The sequence below is a fragment of the Dipodomys merriami genome, unplaced genomic scaffold, assembly GCF_024711535.1.
Source record: "Dipodomys merriami isolate MVZ:Mamm:240054 unplaced genomic scaffold, mDipMer1.0.p SCAF_34, whole genome shotgun sequence".
Taxonomy (NCBI): domain Eukaryota; kingdom Metazoa; phylum Chordata; class Mammalia; order Rodentia; family Heteromyidae; genus Dipodomys; species Dipodomys merriami.
Window position 1 is genome coordinate 14,662,683 of NW_027204937.1, and position 18,793 is coordinate 14,681,475.

An 18,793-nucleotide genomic window follows, 5' to 3' on the forward strand; every position below is an offset into this window, starting at 1 on the left:
GACCTGACCTCCACATCAGCTGGCGTCAGCTTGCAGTTCCGGACCAGCATGACTGTGATGACGTCCAGCGTGGCCTCATCCAGGCGTCGACGCAGGACCCGCACCAGCTCATCTGTGATCTCAGGGCCTTTACAAAGCCATTTTGAAAGACAGAGACATTGGTATAAGATCCAGCTGTACCCATGCCACCCCTCATATACTGGCAGTAATTCAGAGTACTAAAGCTAGAAGGTACCAGAAGTAGGGTCTGGTTCTGCCAAGCTAATCATTGTAAATATGGGCACATGAATTTTACTTCAAAGATTCAGTGCACTCATCCAAAGATGAGAATTACAACAGCATCAACCTCACAGGTGTGTTGCAAATACTATGAGGAAGGTATATAAGAGTGTTAGCCTGAAACTTTGTACACATTACCTGGGGACCTTAGACTCAACATAGCCCCAAATGAACCCATTATCTTTACTCTAGTCCACCCCTGGTCTCAGGCCCATGAAGGCAACTATCCTATAGTCATCCAGCTCTTCTTCCCACGTTGTATCTCAATTAGTTCTTATCCTAATCCACCTAAATGTTACTGGAGTCTGTCCTCTCCCACCTGTTCAGAGCAGGAACTGGAAGAGGGGGCCCCAAGCAGAGTAGGAAGAGACTTTGAGAGACATTCTCAAGGATTCTGGGATATAATGAGTCACTTCCAAACCTTTCCTGTTTTTTACCTGCCTGCCCTACACCGTGTACCAGCAGCTGGATATGCCTGTCCACTTGGCCCACAGGGCGAGCAGTATCTGAACTACGGCTGGAAGCCATGTCCATTGGAGAACGAGGACCCTGAAGGGACAAATATGGTCAGGTTCTAGCTCTAGGAAACGAAGTACAAGGGGAGCACAGGGGACATGAGGAGTGGGAGCAATACGTGCCAAGGCTTCCTCAGAGTAGATAGGCTCCTGGCTCCGGGACAGAGCTAGGGAAGGGGGCAGGGTATCCCCTTCCCATGGCCGGTCACTGCAAGATGTCTCCAGGAGCCTGAGAAAGAAAGAGACATGACCTGTCTCTTGACTTTAACTTGTCCCTGACTTTAAACCATCTTTTTGGGATCTACATACCGAAGATAGTATACAGCCTTGGTTGCTCGCTCCTGATAAACAAACATATTCTTCCGGTTCACCACAGAAAAGGCATTGAGCACAGAGCGCAGGGCCTGTATGGCTGGGGGAGTAACATGGACTTAAGAAATTCTCTTCCCCACTTCCTTCACCCTACTCTCTCGTGCCATTACATACCCCGAGAGACCCCCATACTGGGCCCCATCTTGAGGCGTGAATGGACTCGGATCACAGTTCCCCATACAACATCACAGGAGAAATGGCCAGGGACAAACTGCATGGTGGCTGCCAGATACCCTCGGGGTGCACAGCTCTCATCAGCAGCATAATCTGGAGGAGAGAAAACATGGATTAGAAACAGGATTCTTAGCTCTTCACCAGAATACTCACCTGGGAATTAGCCACTTGTTCTCAACGCCTCCAGATTTCTTGTCCCTCTTTGCTTGTCAGAAAAAGCTGATCTTTGGTGACAAGGCAGGGCTAAGCAGAGGCATGCCCTAAGGAAGCCAGGTCACAGCACAGAGGCTTTCAGAACCATCTCAAGGAGATTTGAGAAGGAACTAAGGACAAGTGTTGACAAAAGCAAAACATAAGACAATTCTGAAGACAATGCCACAGGTTTTGGGTCCTGTTATGACATATGTCAGGAGCCCTATTAGCCGTTGTCCTCAAAAGAAGCGGCAATAGTAGCCTCATTAAAACAGAAAGGCTATGGTTACTTATGTATTCCAGCTGTGGAGTGAGGGAAAATATATCCTGTCTTTGGAGGATAGATATACCAAAGGGTGGTGTGACAATACTTAAGAGCCATGGCCACAGTCCAATGGCTTGTTTGATCTTTGTCAGTTTCTAGGTGGACAAGGAACCTTCAGTAGGTGAAAAGTTTTGTTTCCCAGAAATGCTGTCAGATGTCAGCAACAAACAGGATACTCAGGAGACTGCAGAGTTTCTGCATAGAAACTGGCACAGAATGCTGTTGCTAAGGGTTTCAGAGAAAAAGAAGAGACTAAAATGAAGAAAGGCTGTGTCTGGGTTCTGACTGGTCTAATATCCCAGGCTGCTAGGAGTCACCCTGAAGTAGAAGTGCTTTGTTGTCCTAGCATATTCTCAAGTTGCAGAAAGTGTCTTGAAAACCACAAGAGTCCACTAGTTATAGGGTTTCTGCTTTACTGCTTTAATATGAGGAATGTCCCAAGATGTGCTGAGATGCACCATATTCTGGCATTCTTAAGAATGTTAAACATAAAGAGTGATCTGATTTGAAGCCAGAAGGAAGAACTGTAAAAGGACAAGACTTGCTTTCTCTTCTATGGGCTAGGAAAAGAGGTTATCAAAGTAAAAGAAGGGGAAAGAAGTGTTGAGACTCCTATTACTAGCTCAAGTGGATTTACATGTTTCCTTACCGTGACTTGAAATCCCAAAAAACTCTAAAGAGCCCTGTGCCTGACTGTTCACAGGGACAGCCAGTCAAAAAGCCAGATCTGGCTGGCTGCTGGTAGCTCACACCTACAATCCTAGCTACTCAGGAGGCTGCGATCTGAGAATTGCAGTTCAAAGCCAGCCCAGGCAGAAAAGTCCATGAGACTCTTATCTCGAATAAACCACCAGAAAACTGGAAGTGGCACTCTGGCTCAAAGTGGTAGAGCACTAGCCTTGATTGAGCTGAAGAACTGAGGGACAGCACCTAGGCCCTGAGTTCAAGCCTCACAACCGACCCCCCCCCCCCAAAAAAAAAAATCCAGTCCTGTTATAGGACCACAGCCTCTCCCCTCTGTTCTCCCATGTGGGAACTGGCCTACTTATTCTCACTCCTTTAGATTCCTTATCCCTGTCTAGTCCCCTTTTGGGGAAAATTAAACAATTTGGATAACAAAGCTGGACACAGGTGGTTCATATCTGTAATCTTAGCTGCTCAAGAGTCTGAGATCTGAGGATCAAGGTTTAAAGCCATCCTGGGCAGAAAGGTCTGTGAAACACTTTTCCCCCCTGGTCATGAGGCCTGAACTCAGGGCCTGGGCGCTGTCCCTGAGTCTCTTTGTGCTCAAGGCTAGAAATTTACCATTTTGAGCCACAGCTCCACTTCTAGTTTTTAAATGATTAATTGGAGATAAGTTTCACGAGGACTTTTCTGCATGGGCTGGCTTCAAACTGTGATCCTCAGATCTCAGCCTCCTGAGTAGCTAGGATTATAGGTGTGAGCCACTGGTGCTGCTGTCTGTGGAACTCTTTTCCCCACTTAACCAGCAAAAAGCCATAGAAGTGGTGGTTTGGCTTAAGTGGTAGATATCAGCCTTGAGTGAAAAAAGCCAAGTGAGGGAGGCCTTGAGTTCAAACCCCAGCACTGGCACCAAAACCAAACCAAACCCAACTGTGGTGATAGTCAGTCTCAAGAAAGGCCATGTGGAGGCTTGCCCTTGAGGAACTATGTGATACCCAAATGCTAATCATCTCCCCTGCTTGGCTCTTTCTCTATGGGACATAAACATACTCAAGTCTCTGTCTTAAAGTTCCTTCCTTGCCTTTGTCTTCCTTCAGTTATTCTCTTTTTTGTTTTCACCACTACTTGAAAGAATAGTTATTCTTTGTCTCACCTGTCTATCTTGACTTTTCCATTATCAGTTCCTTCTCGATCTCTCCAATGAAACTGCTTTCATGAAAGTCACTGATGACCTAGCAGCACCAGGATCCAGGCATCCTATCTTACTTACCCATGACTCTAACCCAAGGACTGGACATAAGAAAGAGCAGTGGCACCACCTCGTGAGGGAGGCTGCTGGATGGGGTCATACCATCACTAGGTAGCAGTGCCCGCTGGCGCGAGTGGAAGGGTGTCTCGCTACGCCACAGATCTTCCTCACTCTCTGCCACCAGAAGGGAGTTACACACATGACTGTCATGCAGGTCCTGAAGGAGCAATCGCTGGGAAAAATAGCAAGATGTAAGAAAATTGAAATACCTCTTCCTAAGTGAATGATGGTCAGGAGGATCGGAAGCTAGAGAGTATGGTAATCATTTTGATTACCATTACTGATGGTCAAAATAAGGACATTAGGAGACCAGACTGGGATACATACTGAGACCTTATCTCAAAAACCGAAACACCACATTATACATAAAAGGACCTCAGTAATCAGAGATGGTGTCCTACCCTAAACAAGCTTAGGGCTGAAAGCAAATCCAGTGAGGAGCACTTATCCTTACTCTTGGTCAGTATCTAGTCACTTTCCTTCAATTCTTAAACTAAAACTACTTTGGATAGTCAGCTCCTTCCCTATTATATGATCTCATAGCAGTCTTTGCTTTTCCTCTGAGATTCTTCACAACCATCATTGAAGTAATTTGTATACTTCAGTTATTCAATATCTATATCCTCCCTTACTCTAAGCTCTAGAGTCAGTTTCACAGTAAATCTCTAACGCTAGCACACAGTACAATGATAGGAAATATTTCAGTCACTGGCAAGGAATAAAAAGGAAACTCAGCCCAGGGGCTGCGAGTTCATGCCTATAATCCTAGCCATTCAGGATGCTGAGCTCTGAGAATCGAGGTTAGAAGCCAGTCGGGCAGGAAAGTCCATGAGACTCTTATCTCTAATTAACTACCAGAAAACCAGAAGTGGTGCTGTGTCTCAAAGTGGTAGAGTGCTAGCAAAAAGAGCTCAAGAACAGTACTCAGGACCTGAGTTCAAGCCCCATGAATGGAACAAAAGAAAAAAAAAAGGGAACTCCACTTCCAGGGGTGGGTTGGAGAGCTTCCTTATTGGTAAGGAGTAAAGAGAACAGCCCAGAGTTATTATTGAGTCTGAGATACACTGACAGCCTCTGAAAGTCAGTTCCTGGAAACCCCTTCCTCTTTTGTTCTGTTTTGTCTCAGTGCTGGAGAGCCCTCGCCCTGGCTGCTTCTTACCTGGTTGACCTCCCTGCAGATCTCCCCAACTCGCCTCACCAGGAGCTGCTGCAGGTGGCGACACTCAGTGCCAGGCCCTCCATCCTCCCGAATCAGGCTCCTAGGAAGGATGGATGGATCAGACATAGAGCTGTAGTGGGGAAGGAGTTTTCAGTGTCATGAATATGATCTGGGGAACCATAAGAAGGAAGCAGGACTGGACAGAGGGAAGTGAACCTGACAGGAAAGAGGGAAAATGGAATTCTCAAGAGCAGCTCTGGAAGGCTTAGCTCCATGCTTGCCTTACCACCAGCTACCAGATGGCACCACACTAACACTAACACTTGCACCATACAATGAGGCTCTTCTTCGTAAGAATGTGGTCTTCTCTGCTCTCAACACGACTCCAAGAACAAAGAATATGTAAGAGATGCCTAGCTATAAATTCTGACTTGACCATTTACTGTGACCTTAAGCAACTATTTCACTGCTTTATGCAGAGTTACTTCCTTCATACCCTCATGGTAATATGATGTAGGGCTGTTACACAGATTAGATAAGCTGTTCCATGTAAAATGCTATGAGTGCCTATAGAATATAGGCTCCTTTGTTTTGTTTTGTTTTTTTTGTTTGATTTTTGTTTTGTCAGTCATGGGGCTTAAACTCAGGGCCTAAGCACTGTCTGCTCAAAGCTAGCATTCTACTGCTTTAAGCCACAGCTCCACTTCCAGTTTTCTGGTGGTTAACTAGAGATAAGAGTCTGATGAGCCTGTGCAGATGGCTCAAGCCTATAATCCTAGCTATTGAGGAGGCTGAGATCTGAGGATCACAGTTTGAAGCCAGCCCAGTCAAGAAAGTCTGTGAGAATCTTATCTCTAAAAAACTACTCAGAAAATGCTGGGAGTGGGCTGGGAAGGTGGCTCAGTGGTAGAGCACTTGCCTTGCATGCCTGAGGCCCTGGGTTCGATTCCTCAGCACCACATAAGCAAAAAGAAAAAAAAAAGCTGGAAGTGGCGCTGTGGCTCAAGTGGTAGAGCGCTAGCCTTGAGCTGAAGGGCTGAGGGACATCGCCCAGGCCCAGAGTTCAGGCCTCATGACCGGACCCCCAAAAAAAAAAAAAAAAAAGAAAATGCCGGGAGTATGGCTGAAGCTCAAAAGGTAGAGTGCTAGCCTTGAGCACAGAGAGGCCCAGGGGCTGAATTTAACCCCAGAACTGGCAAGGAAAAAAAAAAGTCTCACAGACTTTCTTGCCCAGACTGGCTTCAAACTTTGATCCTCAGAACTCAGTGCCCGGTTTTATTACTCCCTTGTTTTATCACCCTTTGAAGCCACTCTGAACTGTACATGTTCTTAATGCTCAGTTAGAAGCCAAAATCACCATTAGCTTTGCAACTCCATTGAGAAAGGTGAGAGTAGTGTGCTTTGCTAGGAAGATTTGGGAAGATAGCTGGAGCCTAGACCTTAGAGTACAAATCAGACTGAAGCTCTCAGTCTCAAATCTAACTTTTAATAATGCCAGAGTCAGGAAAAAGCAGTTAAATTAGGGTTGGGTGAAGGTCCTCCATGCTTCCAATTACCGTGCATGTGCATACACTTCCACACGATCTTGCAGGACTCGAGCAATAAGCCAGAAGTCAGGCAGGCAAGGCCCAGGGAGGCCTGAGAATGAAGGCTGAGGAGGTGCTGGCCCAGGTGGAGTCCGCAATGTGAAGGAAGCCTTCTCACCAAGAGTATCATGGGGCTCTTCACTGTCAGAGCCGCTGCTTCCACCATCATAACCTGTGTCAAACATACTGAAGTTTAGTTCTTCCTTAGCACAGCCTGACTCACTTGAGCCCTTTAGTATACTGAGCTCGATGATTCCCTTCAAATGAGCTCCTTTTGATATCTATGCCCATATCTTTCTCTGTGCAGTCCTAGACCACCTGCCATCATCTTAGAATCCTCTACTTCTGCCCCAGCTTACCTAGGTGATCTGAGTCCACACTGCCTTGACTGGACATGAGGCTTAGTCCCCGGCTGGGCCCAGGTTGGCTCCCTGAACAGATAAGGGAAAGTTCTGGAACTTCTCTGGATATTTTCTACAGCCTCCTTCTAGAAAAGGAAGCTGGCCCAGATTTACATCTCAAGTTCTTACCTTCCTGTGGTAGGCTAGGCAGGCTGATGACGGGGGTACACTCAGAATCCTCTGGGGAGCCAAGGGTATGAGGGCTGGCTGTCACGGCCTGAGGGACAGAAATCAAGACTAATGTATAGTACCACATACACATCACCATCCTTCTCTATCCTCACACCAGACTTACCTCTCCTTCACCACTTTCAGCCCTGTCCTCATGGCTGTGCCAAGCCCAGGCCTCTGAAGGGGTCTCCCCTTGGGGCCTACTTGGCTGCTGGCCAAATGCCACAAAGAAGAAGCCACTGTCAGGGTCCTCAAGGAGAATATGGCCAGGGAGGTAGAGGCGGCGGAACTCCTGGGGAGCAGGAGTTAAGGTCACAGTTTAAGCAAAAGTAGCCTTCCCAATATATAGAAGCCTACGCTTCCTGATCACACACTCCAACCACCCGGTGAAGCAGACGCCAACAATCCCACTGCTGAGGTAAGATAAGGTTTAGTGATTTTCCATAGCTCAATAAGCCCAGTGACAAGGTTGGAAGCTGGGTCTCTTTCCACTGGCCTGCCAGGCATAGGGATGAGGAGCAGACAATATGATGAGGAGGGAAACAGGAACGATAATTCTATGGACTCAAACTAAGAAAACCCAGTTCTGTGCGTGGGGTCCAGGAAGGATGGGTCCCAATCAGACCATGAAGTATTTTGAAGGCAGCTTACCTCCTTGAATTGTGTGAGGGAGCGCTCTGGCCCAAACACAAAACTCAGTGGAAGGGTTTGTCGAAGGCAAGTGGAGCGCCCAGGAGAGCTATGGATATGGGCAGCTGCTCGATGCAGGGCAGGGCTCTGGGGAATTCCCCCTCTTCGGAGTGCCCCTACCATCTCATCTTCTAACAGCCAGCGGATCTACAGGCAGAGTGCAACGAACCCTTGCTTATTGAAGCTTTATCTCAATTCTAGACCAGAACAGTCTAGAAGATACTCTGCCTTCTAGATGGAGTCCTGTGAGATGCCTTCTAGGCCTCATTTCAATCTCAGAATAAAAAGGGTGCCTCATCTCACTTATATGATGGAAAGGGTATGAGTTACAGCACTAAGGGTCTGTTGCTTATGCTGAGCATAGAAAGCCCTCACCTCACTCATGGTGGTTTCAATAGCCAGTCTGTGGGGTGTGGTTAAATTGGATAGTCCTGAGTGCCTAAATGGAAGAAAGGTTTAGGTATTAGTTTCCAGAAAAATGAAACTGAGGGGAATGAGGAACTCTGAGAGGAGCATAAGAACATATACCTCTCTTCTTCTGGGGGTGGAAGTGGGGGTCCCAGGCCATCATCTGATCTTAAGGAGGACGGTTGCCCTGGGGACCGTGGGAATGAAGCACTGCTCTCAGATGTTGACCTGTACCAGGATGGGAGCAAAAGTCAAAGGTCAGGAGATAATATTCTCCCAGTGCATCTTCCAGGTCTCCTTAGTCCCCAGGTCCCTTAAATTCTTTTACTGGCCCTCAATTTCCACAAGGTCCCAGGCCCCCCCACCCCCTACCAAGCTGGCTGCCACACCGATGGTGCTGTGGGTCCGAGGCTGGAGGGAGCTCCACTTCTAGTGGCAAAGTCAGCACAAAGACATCCAGAGTGATACTGAGGTCCCTTAGGGGAACTCGGCCTCCAATTGGGGGTCCTTCCAGACTGGAAAGCACCTGGCCTGGGAGAGGGGGACAGTTAAGAGGTTGCTGGGGACCCTGGGAAAAGCTTATCTTCCATACTTCCAGGCTGTCCTCCATTTCCAGGCGGGCAAGCAAGCTGTACTATGATCTCTGGTATTCCCAGGGCTCCCCCAAACTCACTCAGGCAGGTGGGCAGGCTACACACAGGTACTGAGCTGTGTTGCCCACGCAGTCGCACAGAGCATGTAAGGTGTAGGAAGAGGGGTGGCAGGTCATGCATGAGGCTCTCAGGCCCAGTGGGTGAATCGCCTCCCAAGATACTGAAGGAGTCTTCATCAGGATTAACAGTGTCTGCATCTGACAGCGAGGCAGAGTCTAGCCCAGCAAGTCCCAGGTTGGGTTCACGGGTCTCACGGTATTCCACTTCCAGCTCTGGGTCACTCTCAGTGACCACACAACAGGCAGATGTATATCCTAGTGGGGCACAGAACATGGTCAACAGGATGACAGTAGAGGTCACTGGGCCTGACTTAAAGCAGCCTCCTCCCCCACCGTAATCACTTGCTCACACACCTTCTTCTCCCATGATCTCAGCCTCTGAAAACTCAAGGTCACTGACTTTTCTGTCTACTGTGTCCCGGGGACCCTCATCCTGTAAAAAAATATAGCTGTAAAAAATACAGCTGATCCAAAAGGATCCATGCACATCCAGGCCCTGGATTGGGGATACAAGACAGGGAAGGAAGAAAGCCACTTACCTCTCGCCTACTGGATGGAGGGCAGTAGAAGAAGTAGTGGGGATTGGAGGGTACTGTGCGGAAGTGGAGATGACTGATCTCTAGGAACTTCTCCTGTTGTAGGGTGTAAAAAGAGCTATGATGTCAGTTTCCCCTGGAAGAACGTTCATTTTTTACTAAAACAAGACGGATGGTACCCTTAACCCAGAGAACACTGTCCTCTGCATGAGTAGGACTGTATCCCTCTTCTGTTCTCACCCAAGCTTCTCACCTGGATGAGGCCATGAAGGGCATCATGTGCCTCCCCTCTGAGTTGGCAGACATCTGTCAGAGAGATCTCTGGGCCAGGGTCTGAATTACCAGGGACACGGGTGCTCTGAAACTCAGGCTCACTTAGGTCCTCTGTCTCTATACTGAGTAGTTGGGTTTGGGGAGAAAGCATACCAGTGTTAAGAACTTTAAGTGTTAAAGTGTCTGCTTCCCAACCGGGGAGCAGCATATACCAGTCTCCGTCTGTTCAGGGTAGCACAACAGCCGGTGTGGTAATACAGGCAAGGAGAACCAACCCATTCATTTGAGTTCCAATCTTCATATCTAAGGGCCAGACATTTCTGTGAAACAAAGTGTGGATGATGGTAGTTTTTTGACTTGTATCACTAGGTGGAAGATGAATGGAGAAGGCAAGGTTTGTTGGGAAGAAAATGTGTTCACTTTGGGGACATGAGAAGTGGGAGTTCCTAAGTTCTGACCTAGGAGTATCCCCACCACTCTAGTTCCAATGGCAACACATTGCAGAGGCTAGCACAGAGCTGTTTGCCTGCTTGTGTTTTCCTTCTAGTCCTTCAACCAAAGGGAGAGGCTTACTGTGAGCAAAACAGGTTTGGGCTTGATGATGTGTACAGATTAGTTTGGGAGATTGTTACTATTCTATGGAGGGCCTCCCAGAAAATCTCCACTTCACTTTGACAACTGGGAACTCCCTAACTTGGACTTGGCTCATTAGACCACACTAAAGAAGCAGAGTCCTGGGGCTGTCTGGAAGTGAGATTGCTGCCAGAGTCAAAGGGAGAAAGCATCCTGCATGGAAAGCTAGTGACACGACATGCTACATTCCAGGACTAGAAGGTCCCTCATTACCCTCTCTGCCCCTAGCACTGGGGGTTGAACCCAAGGTTTCAAGTATGCTAGGCTACTCTGCCGCTTGGGCAACACCCCCAGCATTTTTGTTTGTATTTTTTTTTTGTACCAATAACTTTGCCTGGGGTGGACCTAAACTTGTGATCCTCCTGCCTCTTCTTCCCAAGTAGCTGGGATTACAGATGTGGGCCACTATATCTAGCTAGGTCTTTGAATAAGGACTTGATCTGTGTGCCTCCCTGCCCTGATGTCATTCAAGAACAACCCTAACCTGGACTCAGAAGCCAAGACAGCTCGTTCCCGAGGCTCTGGGCCCTCCTCAATGCTGCTGCTGAAGGGTCCTGGGCTTAGAGGACCAGGGCTTGGGGGTGCATGAGGCAAACCCCAAGTATGGCCACACAGTGCAAGCAAGAAAGAGGTGATGTCTATTTCTTGTAGTAGCTCCTCACAGGCATCCACCGCTGTCAGCAAATCCTGGCAAGTCACACTCTGTGCCTGCTGCAAGCTCCGAAACAGCCCTGATGAAATGAACCATGATCAGGGTCAGCTCTGGAGCAGTCTCTCCAGGCCTCACCTGCCATCTCCATGTGTCTACTTCCACAGCCCCACTCCTTTACATGGCGTTCTTACCACGCACATAGCACCGCTGTGCATGCTCCTGCAGCAAGGTACAATGGGTGGCTGCCTCTTTATATCTGGGCTCCATCCACACTGAGGAAGCTGAGGGATGGTCTAGGAACTGAGTCCTAGGAACGGGAGGAAAACAGCTTGGATAACTCCCCTAAGTGGTACCTTGAACTCATCAGCCACCTGTACTCCATAGCATGTTCAACTGACTTGATGAGGAAAACTAAATCAAGCAGCTCGTAGGATACACCTAAGAAGTTAAGTTCCTGCTGATTACCCCTGAATGTATGCCCAACTTTGTGAGAGAAAGATACCAGGTTAAAGTCAAGGGCACTCACCTAAAAATGAGGTCTCGAGGTGCCTGAGGGGGCTGTACACCAACCATTTGCTCCCTCAGTGCTTCCAGTGAACAGCTATAGATGTAGACAGGACACCGGGTCCGTAGTCCATCTGTACTCTCTGTCTGGGAAGCCTGACGCCCAGTACAAGCCTGTAAGTCCCGACGGAAAAGTAGATTTTGCTCGCCTTGATCACAGGCACTGTCTGTGAGGAAAGATGTACCTTAGTCTTTACATTTTCTATTTGCTTTCCCATCCCATTTCTGCTTAACTGACTTCCATCAGCAGTCTTACCACCAACTGGGGTTATACTGAGAATAGGGACTTGTGGCTTTGTAGCCTTGGTCCCAGTTTCTTCCATATCTTTCAGGTTGGGGACTCCACTCCAATCCCCGAACTTAGGCTTTGCTTCCTCTTGAAAGGGTCCCTCCAGGCCACAAGCAGCCAGACGTTGAACATCTAGGGAAGAGACAAACCAATCAGGGCTGTCTGATAGGCCAGTGAGTGAGCTCAAGCTTTTATACTCAAGGAGGTGAGGAAGGTCAGCAGTTAGTACCTGAGAAAGTAGCTGGGAGAAAAGTCAGAAACATATGCTGTGGGGTCACCAGCCTTGCATAGCAGCGCCACTGAGGGGGCTGGGTAGAGATGAGAGGCCTTAAAGTTTCAAGACCCATACTCTGTAAGAAAGAAACAGACTATTAGAGCAATCTACAAGGCCTGGTGGCCACTGTTTTCTCCTACAGAGAGCTGTACCTTGGCCATTCACAATGTCTAGCAAAAGTCACCATCAGAAACAGCTAGGGCCCCAAAAGGCAGCCACCTCAGATGTCTAGAAGTCAAGGAGCTCTGGGATTACTGACTAGACCACAGAGCACAGGCTATATAACAGGCAGCAGAGACTCTGAAGGAAGTGGTATGGTAGTTTTCCATGACTCCATCCTCACTGGCTAGGAGAGAACTGCATAGCCAGAGGCTAGGATAAAATGAACTTTTGAATGGGAGTTCTATGAGTTACTTATCATCTAAGCTTAAGTTCTGACTGCAGCAGCCCCATGCACTTTGCAGAAGTATATGTGTATGTGTATATACACATACATACATATGTGTATATATACAAATATGTATACATATGTATTCAAGTACATATATATGTATATATACACAAATATCTATTTACGTATATACACACAAGAATAATTAAAAATTTCTACTTTTTAATATAAGTGTCTAATTTATTATTTTGGCTTTAACTTTTTTTGGGGTCAGTTGTGGGGCTTGAACTGAGGGCCTGGGCCTTGTCCATGAGTCTCTGTGCTCAAGGATTTTGGGTGGTTAATTGGAGATAAGAGTCTCATGGGAACTTTTCTGCCTGGTCTGGCTTCAAACTGAGATTCTCAGATCTCAGCCTCCTTAGTAGCTAGGATTACAGGTGTGAGCCATGGGCTCAGGCTTGGTTTTAACTTTTTTATTTAACTGTGTACTTTTTTCTGACATAAGCCATTTACTTTTTTAGTTTTACTTTTAGTATAAGCCATTTACCTCTTCCCATTCACTTTTTAGGTCTGCTTATCCCTTTCCTTTCTTTGAATTCATCATATATCTGTACAATAACACCTGCCTTTCAGTATTCGATTTTAAATATTTTTATCTCATTTAATAGCTCTTCCCCATTTATACTTTTCTTCTACCAAGTATAGCTGTTTTGTTGCCCATATTTCCTTCTACCTCTGTTTCCATAACCTTAGTCTTTTCTCATTACCTATACTCTCACTGGGTGCCTGAATATCATTCATTTTATGTGTTTTTGTTAAGCATTTTGAGTACTATTTGGTTTTCACTTTGCTTCCTTTTCTCTTTTCATTGTTATTGTGTATGTATAGTGAATTCTCTTAATTTTGCCTTCCCCACCCAGTATGTTAGCTAGTTTTTTTTCCTACTCATTCAATCCATTTCCTATTTAACTTTTCCTATTCAACTTATCTCTCACATTATAATGCTTGTATATGCAAATATACAGAATAAAGAAAGAATATTGAAAGCTTCCAAAGACAGGAAACAAGTAACTTACAACTGCAAGCCTATTAGAATAACAGCAGATTTCTAAATGCAAGGGTGTTCAAGCTCAAAACCTAGAGTAGTATATTCAGCAAAGCTATACTTCATAATTAAGGGAGAAATAAGAAACTTCCACGATAAGTTAAAGTTACTGGAACTCAAGACTACTAAACTAGCGCTGCAAAAGATACATGAAGGAATCCTACCCACAGAAAAAGATAATACAGGAAAGAATAAACTCTACTAGATGAGTAGATTAGCAAAGGAGAAATAGGGAAGAAGTATCATAAAAACAATAAAATGACAGGAAATATGACACATCTTTCAATATTTATGTTGAATGTTAATTGTCTTAACTCTCAATCAAAAGATGTAAAATGGCAATTTGGATTAAAAACTAAGACTCAACTACGTGTTGCCTGCAAGAAATATATGCCACTGAAAAGACAAACATAGGCTGAAAGAATAGAAAAGCACATGGATCCCGAAAGCAGTCAGAAGTAGCCATACTTATATCTGATAAAATAGACTTCAAACAAAATCAGTCGGAAAAGACAAAGGTTAGTTATATTAATAAAGGGAAGGATCCATGAAGAAGTTTTTAACATATATCCATCCCAAACTGGCACCCTCAGGCTTATTAAACACACGATTAGGGACTTACAAACACAATAATAGTGGACACTTCAATAACCCACTCTTACCAATAAACACATCATTTAAACAAAAGATCAAACAGAAACCTCAAAAATATATGATACCATAGACCAATGGATTAAGCAGGTATTTACAGAATATTTCATCCAGTAGCAGTAAAATACACATTCTTTTCAGCAGCCCATGGAACTTTCTCCAAAACAGATCATACTGCAGGAAATTAAGAAAGGCTAAGGAAATGTAAGAAAATTGAAATAACTTCCTGCATTCTAGCAGACTATAATGGAATTTGGCTAGAACTCAAGAGCATATCACAGATATCACAGAAAATATTTAAATACATGGAGGACAAACAAAACATTTGTTGAATGATGAGTAGATCACTGAAGAAATAAAAGGAGAAATCAAAAAGTTCCTGGCATCTAATGAAAATGAAAACACACCTGTTGGGATATAGCAAAGGCAGTATAGTATTAAAAGGAAAATTTAGGGCTGGGAAGGTGGCTCAGTGGTAGAGTGCTTGCCTTGTATGCATGAGGCCCTGGGTTCGATTCTTCAGCACCACATAAACAGAAAAAGCTGGAAGTGGCGCTGTGGCTCAAGTGGTAGAGGGCTAACCTAGAGCTGAAGAGCTGAGGGACAGTGCCCAGGCCCAGAGTTCAGGCTCACAACCGACAAAATAAATAAATAAATAAATAAATAAATAAATAAATAATAAAAGGAAATTTATAGCTATGAGTGTCTACATCAAAAGAACACAGAGCTTTCAAACAGCCTAATAATGCAAACTTCTAGAAAAACTTCTAAAACAAACAGAAACAAATCCAAAATTAGTAGACAGAAATAGTAAAGATTAAGACAGAAATGAATGAAATAGACTTAAAAAACTATATAAAGAATCAGCAAAACAAAATTTGGTTTTTTGAAAAAAATAAGATAAATTACAGCCCAGATAGACAAATCCCCAAAGTTGGTTGTTTTTTTTGTTTTTTGTTTTTGTCAATTATGGGGCTTGAACTCAGGACCTGGGCGCTGTCCCTGAGATTTTTTTGCTCAAAGCTAGCACTTTACCACTTTGAGCCACAGTGCCACTTCTGGTTTTCTGGTGGTTAATTGGAGATAAGAGTCTCACAGACTTTGCTGCCCTGGCTGGCTTTGAACCATAATCCTCAGATCTCAGCCTCCTAAGTAGGTAGACTTACAGGTATGAGACATTGGCACTTGGCCCAAAGACTCTTATCTCCAGCAAAAAGCTGGAGCTGGAAGCATGGTTCAAGTTGTAGAGGACCAGCCAAGAATGGAAAAAAAAAAAAAAAAACTAAGTGAGAGCATGAAGCCCCAAGTTCATGAAGAAGTCAATATCCCTAACCATAAAGGAGATGTAAGCCAAAACTACATTACCATACCATCTCACTTCAGTTATAATGATAATCATCAAGAAAACAACAACAGAAGCTGGTAAGGATGTGGGGATAAAGGAACCTTCATACACTGCTGGTGGGAATATAATCTTTGGAAATCAGTATGATGGCTTCTTAAAAGACTAAAAGTAGACCTATCTGTGACTCTGTCATCGCACTACTGGACATATACTCCAAAAAATGCAAATCAATGTATAAGAAAGACACCTGCATACTCATGTCTACTGCAACACTGTTCAAACTAGCCAAACAGTGAAATCAGCCAATGTGCCTAACAGATGAATGGATAAAGAAGTCATAGCATATATATATATATATATATATAAAATATATATATAATAGATTATTACACAGTAATAAAAAACAAAATGTCATTTACAACAGAGAATATCATGTTGCATAAGATAAGCTAAACTCAAAAAGCCATATACTATATGCTTTTGCTTATATGTAGAAGCTAGACCTAAGACATACATATTCATGTACACACACACACACACACACACACACACACACACACACACACACACACACACACACACACACACACACACACACACACACACACACACACACACACACACACACACACACACACACACACACACACACACACACACACCAGAAACGTAAGTTTATACGCACACGTAATACATAGAACATGATTCTATCTATGGGATCATAGAGGATGATGAGAAAGGGATAGAGAAAAAATGATAGGGGGGGTAGGAGAGGTGGGGAGATGGGAAGGGATGGGAAGAGGAAACAAAGGAGGAGGCAACAATGCTTGATTAGAAATGTACTCATTATCTTGTCCATGTAATTGTAACTCCTCTGTACGGTATTTTCACACACAAAAAAAAGAATAAAAAGGGGAAAAAAAGAAAAAAAAATAATAGAGTGAATTAATTTCAAAATATAGTGCATCTATGTATGAATAAGGCATTAAAAAAAACCCTCAATGAAAGACACTGGTCAGTAGGGGATGTGGGGGGCAGAGAAAGCAAAAGAAGGTTTTTCTGAGCAAAACATAATATATGCCTACTTGAAATGCCATAGTGAAAACTCTTGGTGCAGTTAATATACACATACACACACTGGTAAGAGGTGGGAGGACTAAGAAAGATGAATGGAGATGAATATAGTCAACATAGTTTATTTATGAAAATAGAAGAGTCAGACCCTTTGAAATTGTTTTAAGAATGTGGAGGGGATGGAGAAGGACAGAGGAAAGGAGGTTGACCAAGGTACCCTGTTTACATGTGTGGAAATGTCACAATGAACTTGCCCTTGTACAACTCATGTATGCTAATTTAAAAAAAAATAAAAGGAAGAAATAGAAAGGCTAACAGGTTCATGAATAAGTCAAGCCAGGCATTGTAGCTTACATCTGTAATCCTAGCTACTTGGGAAGTTAGCAAATTGCGATTCTAAGCTAGCCTGGGCTAAAAGTTGGAGACTCTTATCTCAACAAATACAAATCTGGGTGTGATGTCCACCACAAAAAAAGAAAAGAAAGAAAATTGGGTATGGGCATGGGTGTGTGGTGATGAAAGGAGCCAGTATCACAAGGGCTCACCAAGGAACCAGTGCTCACCAAGGAAGGAAGGGCTGGGTCTCCAGTAGTCTGGGTGCTTTCAACTACTTGATCCTTCAGGATCCCATCACCCCCAGCAGGTGGACCCTCTGTACCTACAATGGAGTAGAGAGGGCAAAGGCCAGTGTGGAGCAGGGCTCTGAGTTGAAGAGAAGGGTGAGGCCAGAGCTTAAAGGCAGAAACCACCCTGGGGGTTAGGGAAAGTGTTGGAATCTAGCATTAGGACAAACAAGGGGAGTTCACCTGGATCATAGCAGGTCCGTCGCAATGCTTCACTCAAGAAGGCAGCCTGGTCAGCAGGGGTCAGTGGGATCTCCCGGTCACTCAGCTCCTGTCCCAGGCAGCTGTGCAGCAGGCACAGCACCATGTCGTTGGTGGCACAGGGCCCCTCGGTGAGAGGGACACTCTCTGGCTCTGCCCAACACACATTCTGCTCAGCACTGAGAGCCTCCTGCTGCCCACGGCCCGTAGGGTTCTCCCTGACCAGCAAAGCCCTCCACCTTAGTCTTCCCCTCCCCATCCTGAACTTGTTCTTTCCCTAACTCATTTGCTCTTGGTTCTCTAATATCCCTAAGCTTGGCTTGCTGGCCCCCAGAAAGGGTGAGTGCGTACTATGTTCACCTACCTCTGGACAGCAGAAGGAAGAACATCTGTAGCTGCTGGCACTGTGGCAGCAATCCTAGTAGGTCAAAGTGAAAAGGGATCTCATAGACACAGGTGTCTCCTCCCTGATCCAGTCCTGGGCGGGAATGGTGAAGGATAGATGGTGAAACTCAGATTACCTATCTGTGGCTGCCTTCACCCTACCACTCCCTGTTCCACCCAGTGAGACACCTTCCCCACTGACCATCTGAGACTCGGGGCTCTGGGGGCAGAGGACCCCATTCCTTGCTCTGGCATAGTTGTATCAGGTATTCAAAACTCAGCATGGAGCCTATACAGGCAGCATCCCTTGGGTGGAGCTAGGGGAGAAACATCAGAGGTCAAGGGTTACCCTTTTGTAGCCCTGGCCTTCTCTGGCTGTCAAGGAAATCAAAATAATTGTAGACAGAGATTCAGAGTGCCAGGAAGCCCATAGGCTTCAGTATCCAAAGGAGATACAATCCAGTAAGAGGTGGGGTATAGTTCAGAGGTCACTCACAGCTTGAGGGATTTCAGAGTATGTCAAGTTCTGTAGGTGCTTCCAGCTTTCAGGACCAGGTCCCACTCGCCCGTACTGTGGCTCCACCCATACCTCAGTGACCAGATTGAGCTCAGAGTCCCCCTCCAGGGCCTCTACCTCCACATCATTGTCATCATCTGTTGAGAAGCTAAAGGAGGAAGGGCTCTGAGCCTGGGTGAGAGGGAATCTAACACAGCCTTGTGGCAGGGGTTGGGCCTCATGGAGAATGAGCCAGGCATGAAGGATGAAGGACAGTTATAATTGGCTAGCCTTTGCAGACTAGCAAAGATGACTGATGAAACAA

General features: G+C 45.4%; 1 protein-coding gene across 5 annotated transcripts in view; it reads right to left on the bottom strand.

Annotated features, from left to right (window-relative positions):
- The window catches only part of LOC138803436 (KICSTOR complex protein SZT2), a 51,867-nt gene that overhangs the window by 11,890 nt on the left and 21,184 nt on the right, over window positions 1-18,793 (bottom strand). For 2 of the 5 annotated variants that reach the window (XM_069987453.1, XM_069987458.1), the window contains exons 19-47: window positions 18,469-18,637; window positions 18,175-18,289; window positions 17,953-18,066; window positions 17,571-17,741; window positions 17,328-17,422; window positions 12,154-12,274; window positions 11,892-12,056; window positions 11,598-11,802; window positions 11,263-11,378; window positions 10,904-11,150; window positions 9,767-9,908; window positions 9,517-9,609; window positions 9,332-9,410; window positions 8,939-9,232; window positions 8,638-8,791; window positions 8,386-8,493; window positions 8,233-8,296; window positions 7,819-8,004; window positions 7,292-7,459; window positions 7,126-7,213; window positions 6,955-7,047; window positions 6,566-6,767; window positions 5,010-5,109; window positions 3,893-4,022; window positions 1,281-1,433; window positions 1,104-1,206; window positions 918-1,023; window positions 717-828; window positions 9-127 (exon numbers count right to left, since the gene is read on the bottom strand). In XM_069987453.1, the coding sequence (XP_069843554.1) occupies window positions 9-127; window positions 717-828; window positions 918-1,023; window positions 1,104-1,206; window positions 1,281-1,433; window positions 3,893-4,022; window positions 5,010-5,109; window positions 6,566-6,767; window positions 6,955-7,047; window positions 7,126-7,213; window positions 7,292-7,459; window positions 7,819-8,004; window positions 8,233-8,296; window positions 8,386-8,493; window positions 8,638-8,791; window positions 8,939-9,232; window positions 9,332-9,410; window positions 9,517-9,609; window positions 9,767-9,908; window positions 10,904-11,150; window positions 11,263-11,378; window positions 11,598-11,802; window positions 11,892-12,056; window positions 12,154-12,274; window positions 17,328-17,422; window positions 17,571-17,741; window positions 17,953-18,066; window positions 18,175-18,289; window positions 18,469-18,637 (4,012 nt within the window). Of the gene's footprint in view, window positions 1-8; window positions 128-716; window positions 829-917; window positions 1,024-1,103; window positions 1,207-1,280; window positions 1,434-3,892; window positions 4,023-5,009; window positions 5,110-6,565; window positions 6,768-6,954; window positions 7,048-7,125; window positions 7,214-7,291; window positions 7,460-7,818; window positions 8,005-8,232; window positions 8,297-8,385; window positions 8,494-8,637; window positions 8,797-8,938; window positions 9,233-9,331; window positions 9,411-9,516; window positions 9,610-9,766; window positions 9,909-10,903; window positions 11,151-11,262; window positions 11,379-11,597; window positions 11,803-11,891; window positions 12,057-12,153; window positions 12,275-17,327; window positions 17,423-17,570; window positions 17,742-17,952; window positions 18,067-18,174; window positions 18,290-18,468; window positions 18,638-18,793 lie in introns of all 5 variants that reach the window. The other 3 variants (XM_069987456.1, XM_069987457.1, XM_069987454.1) reach the window with 3 other exon arrangements.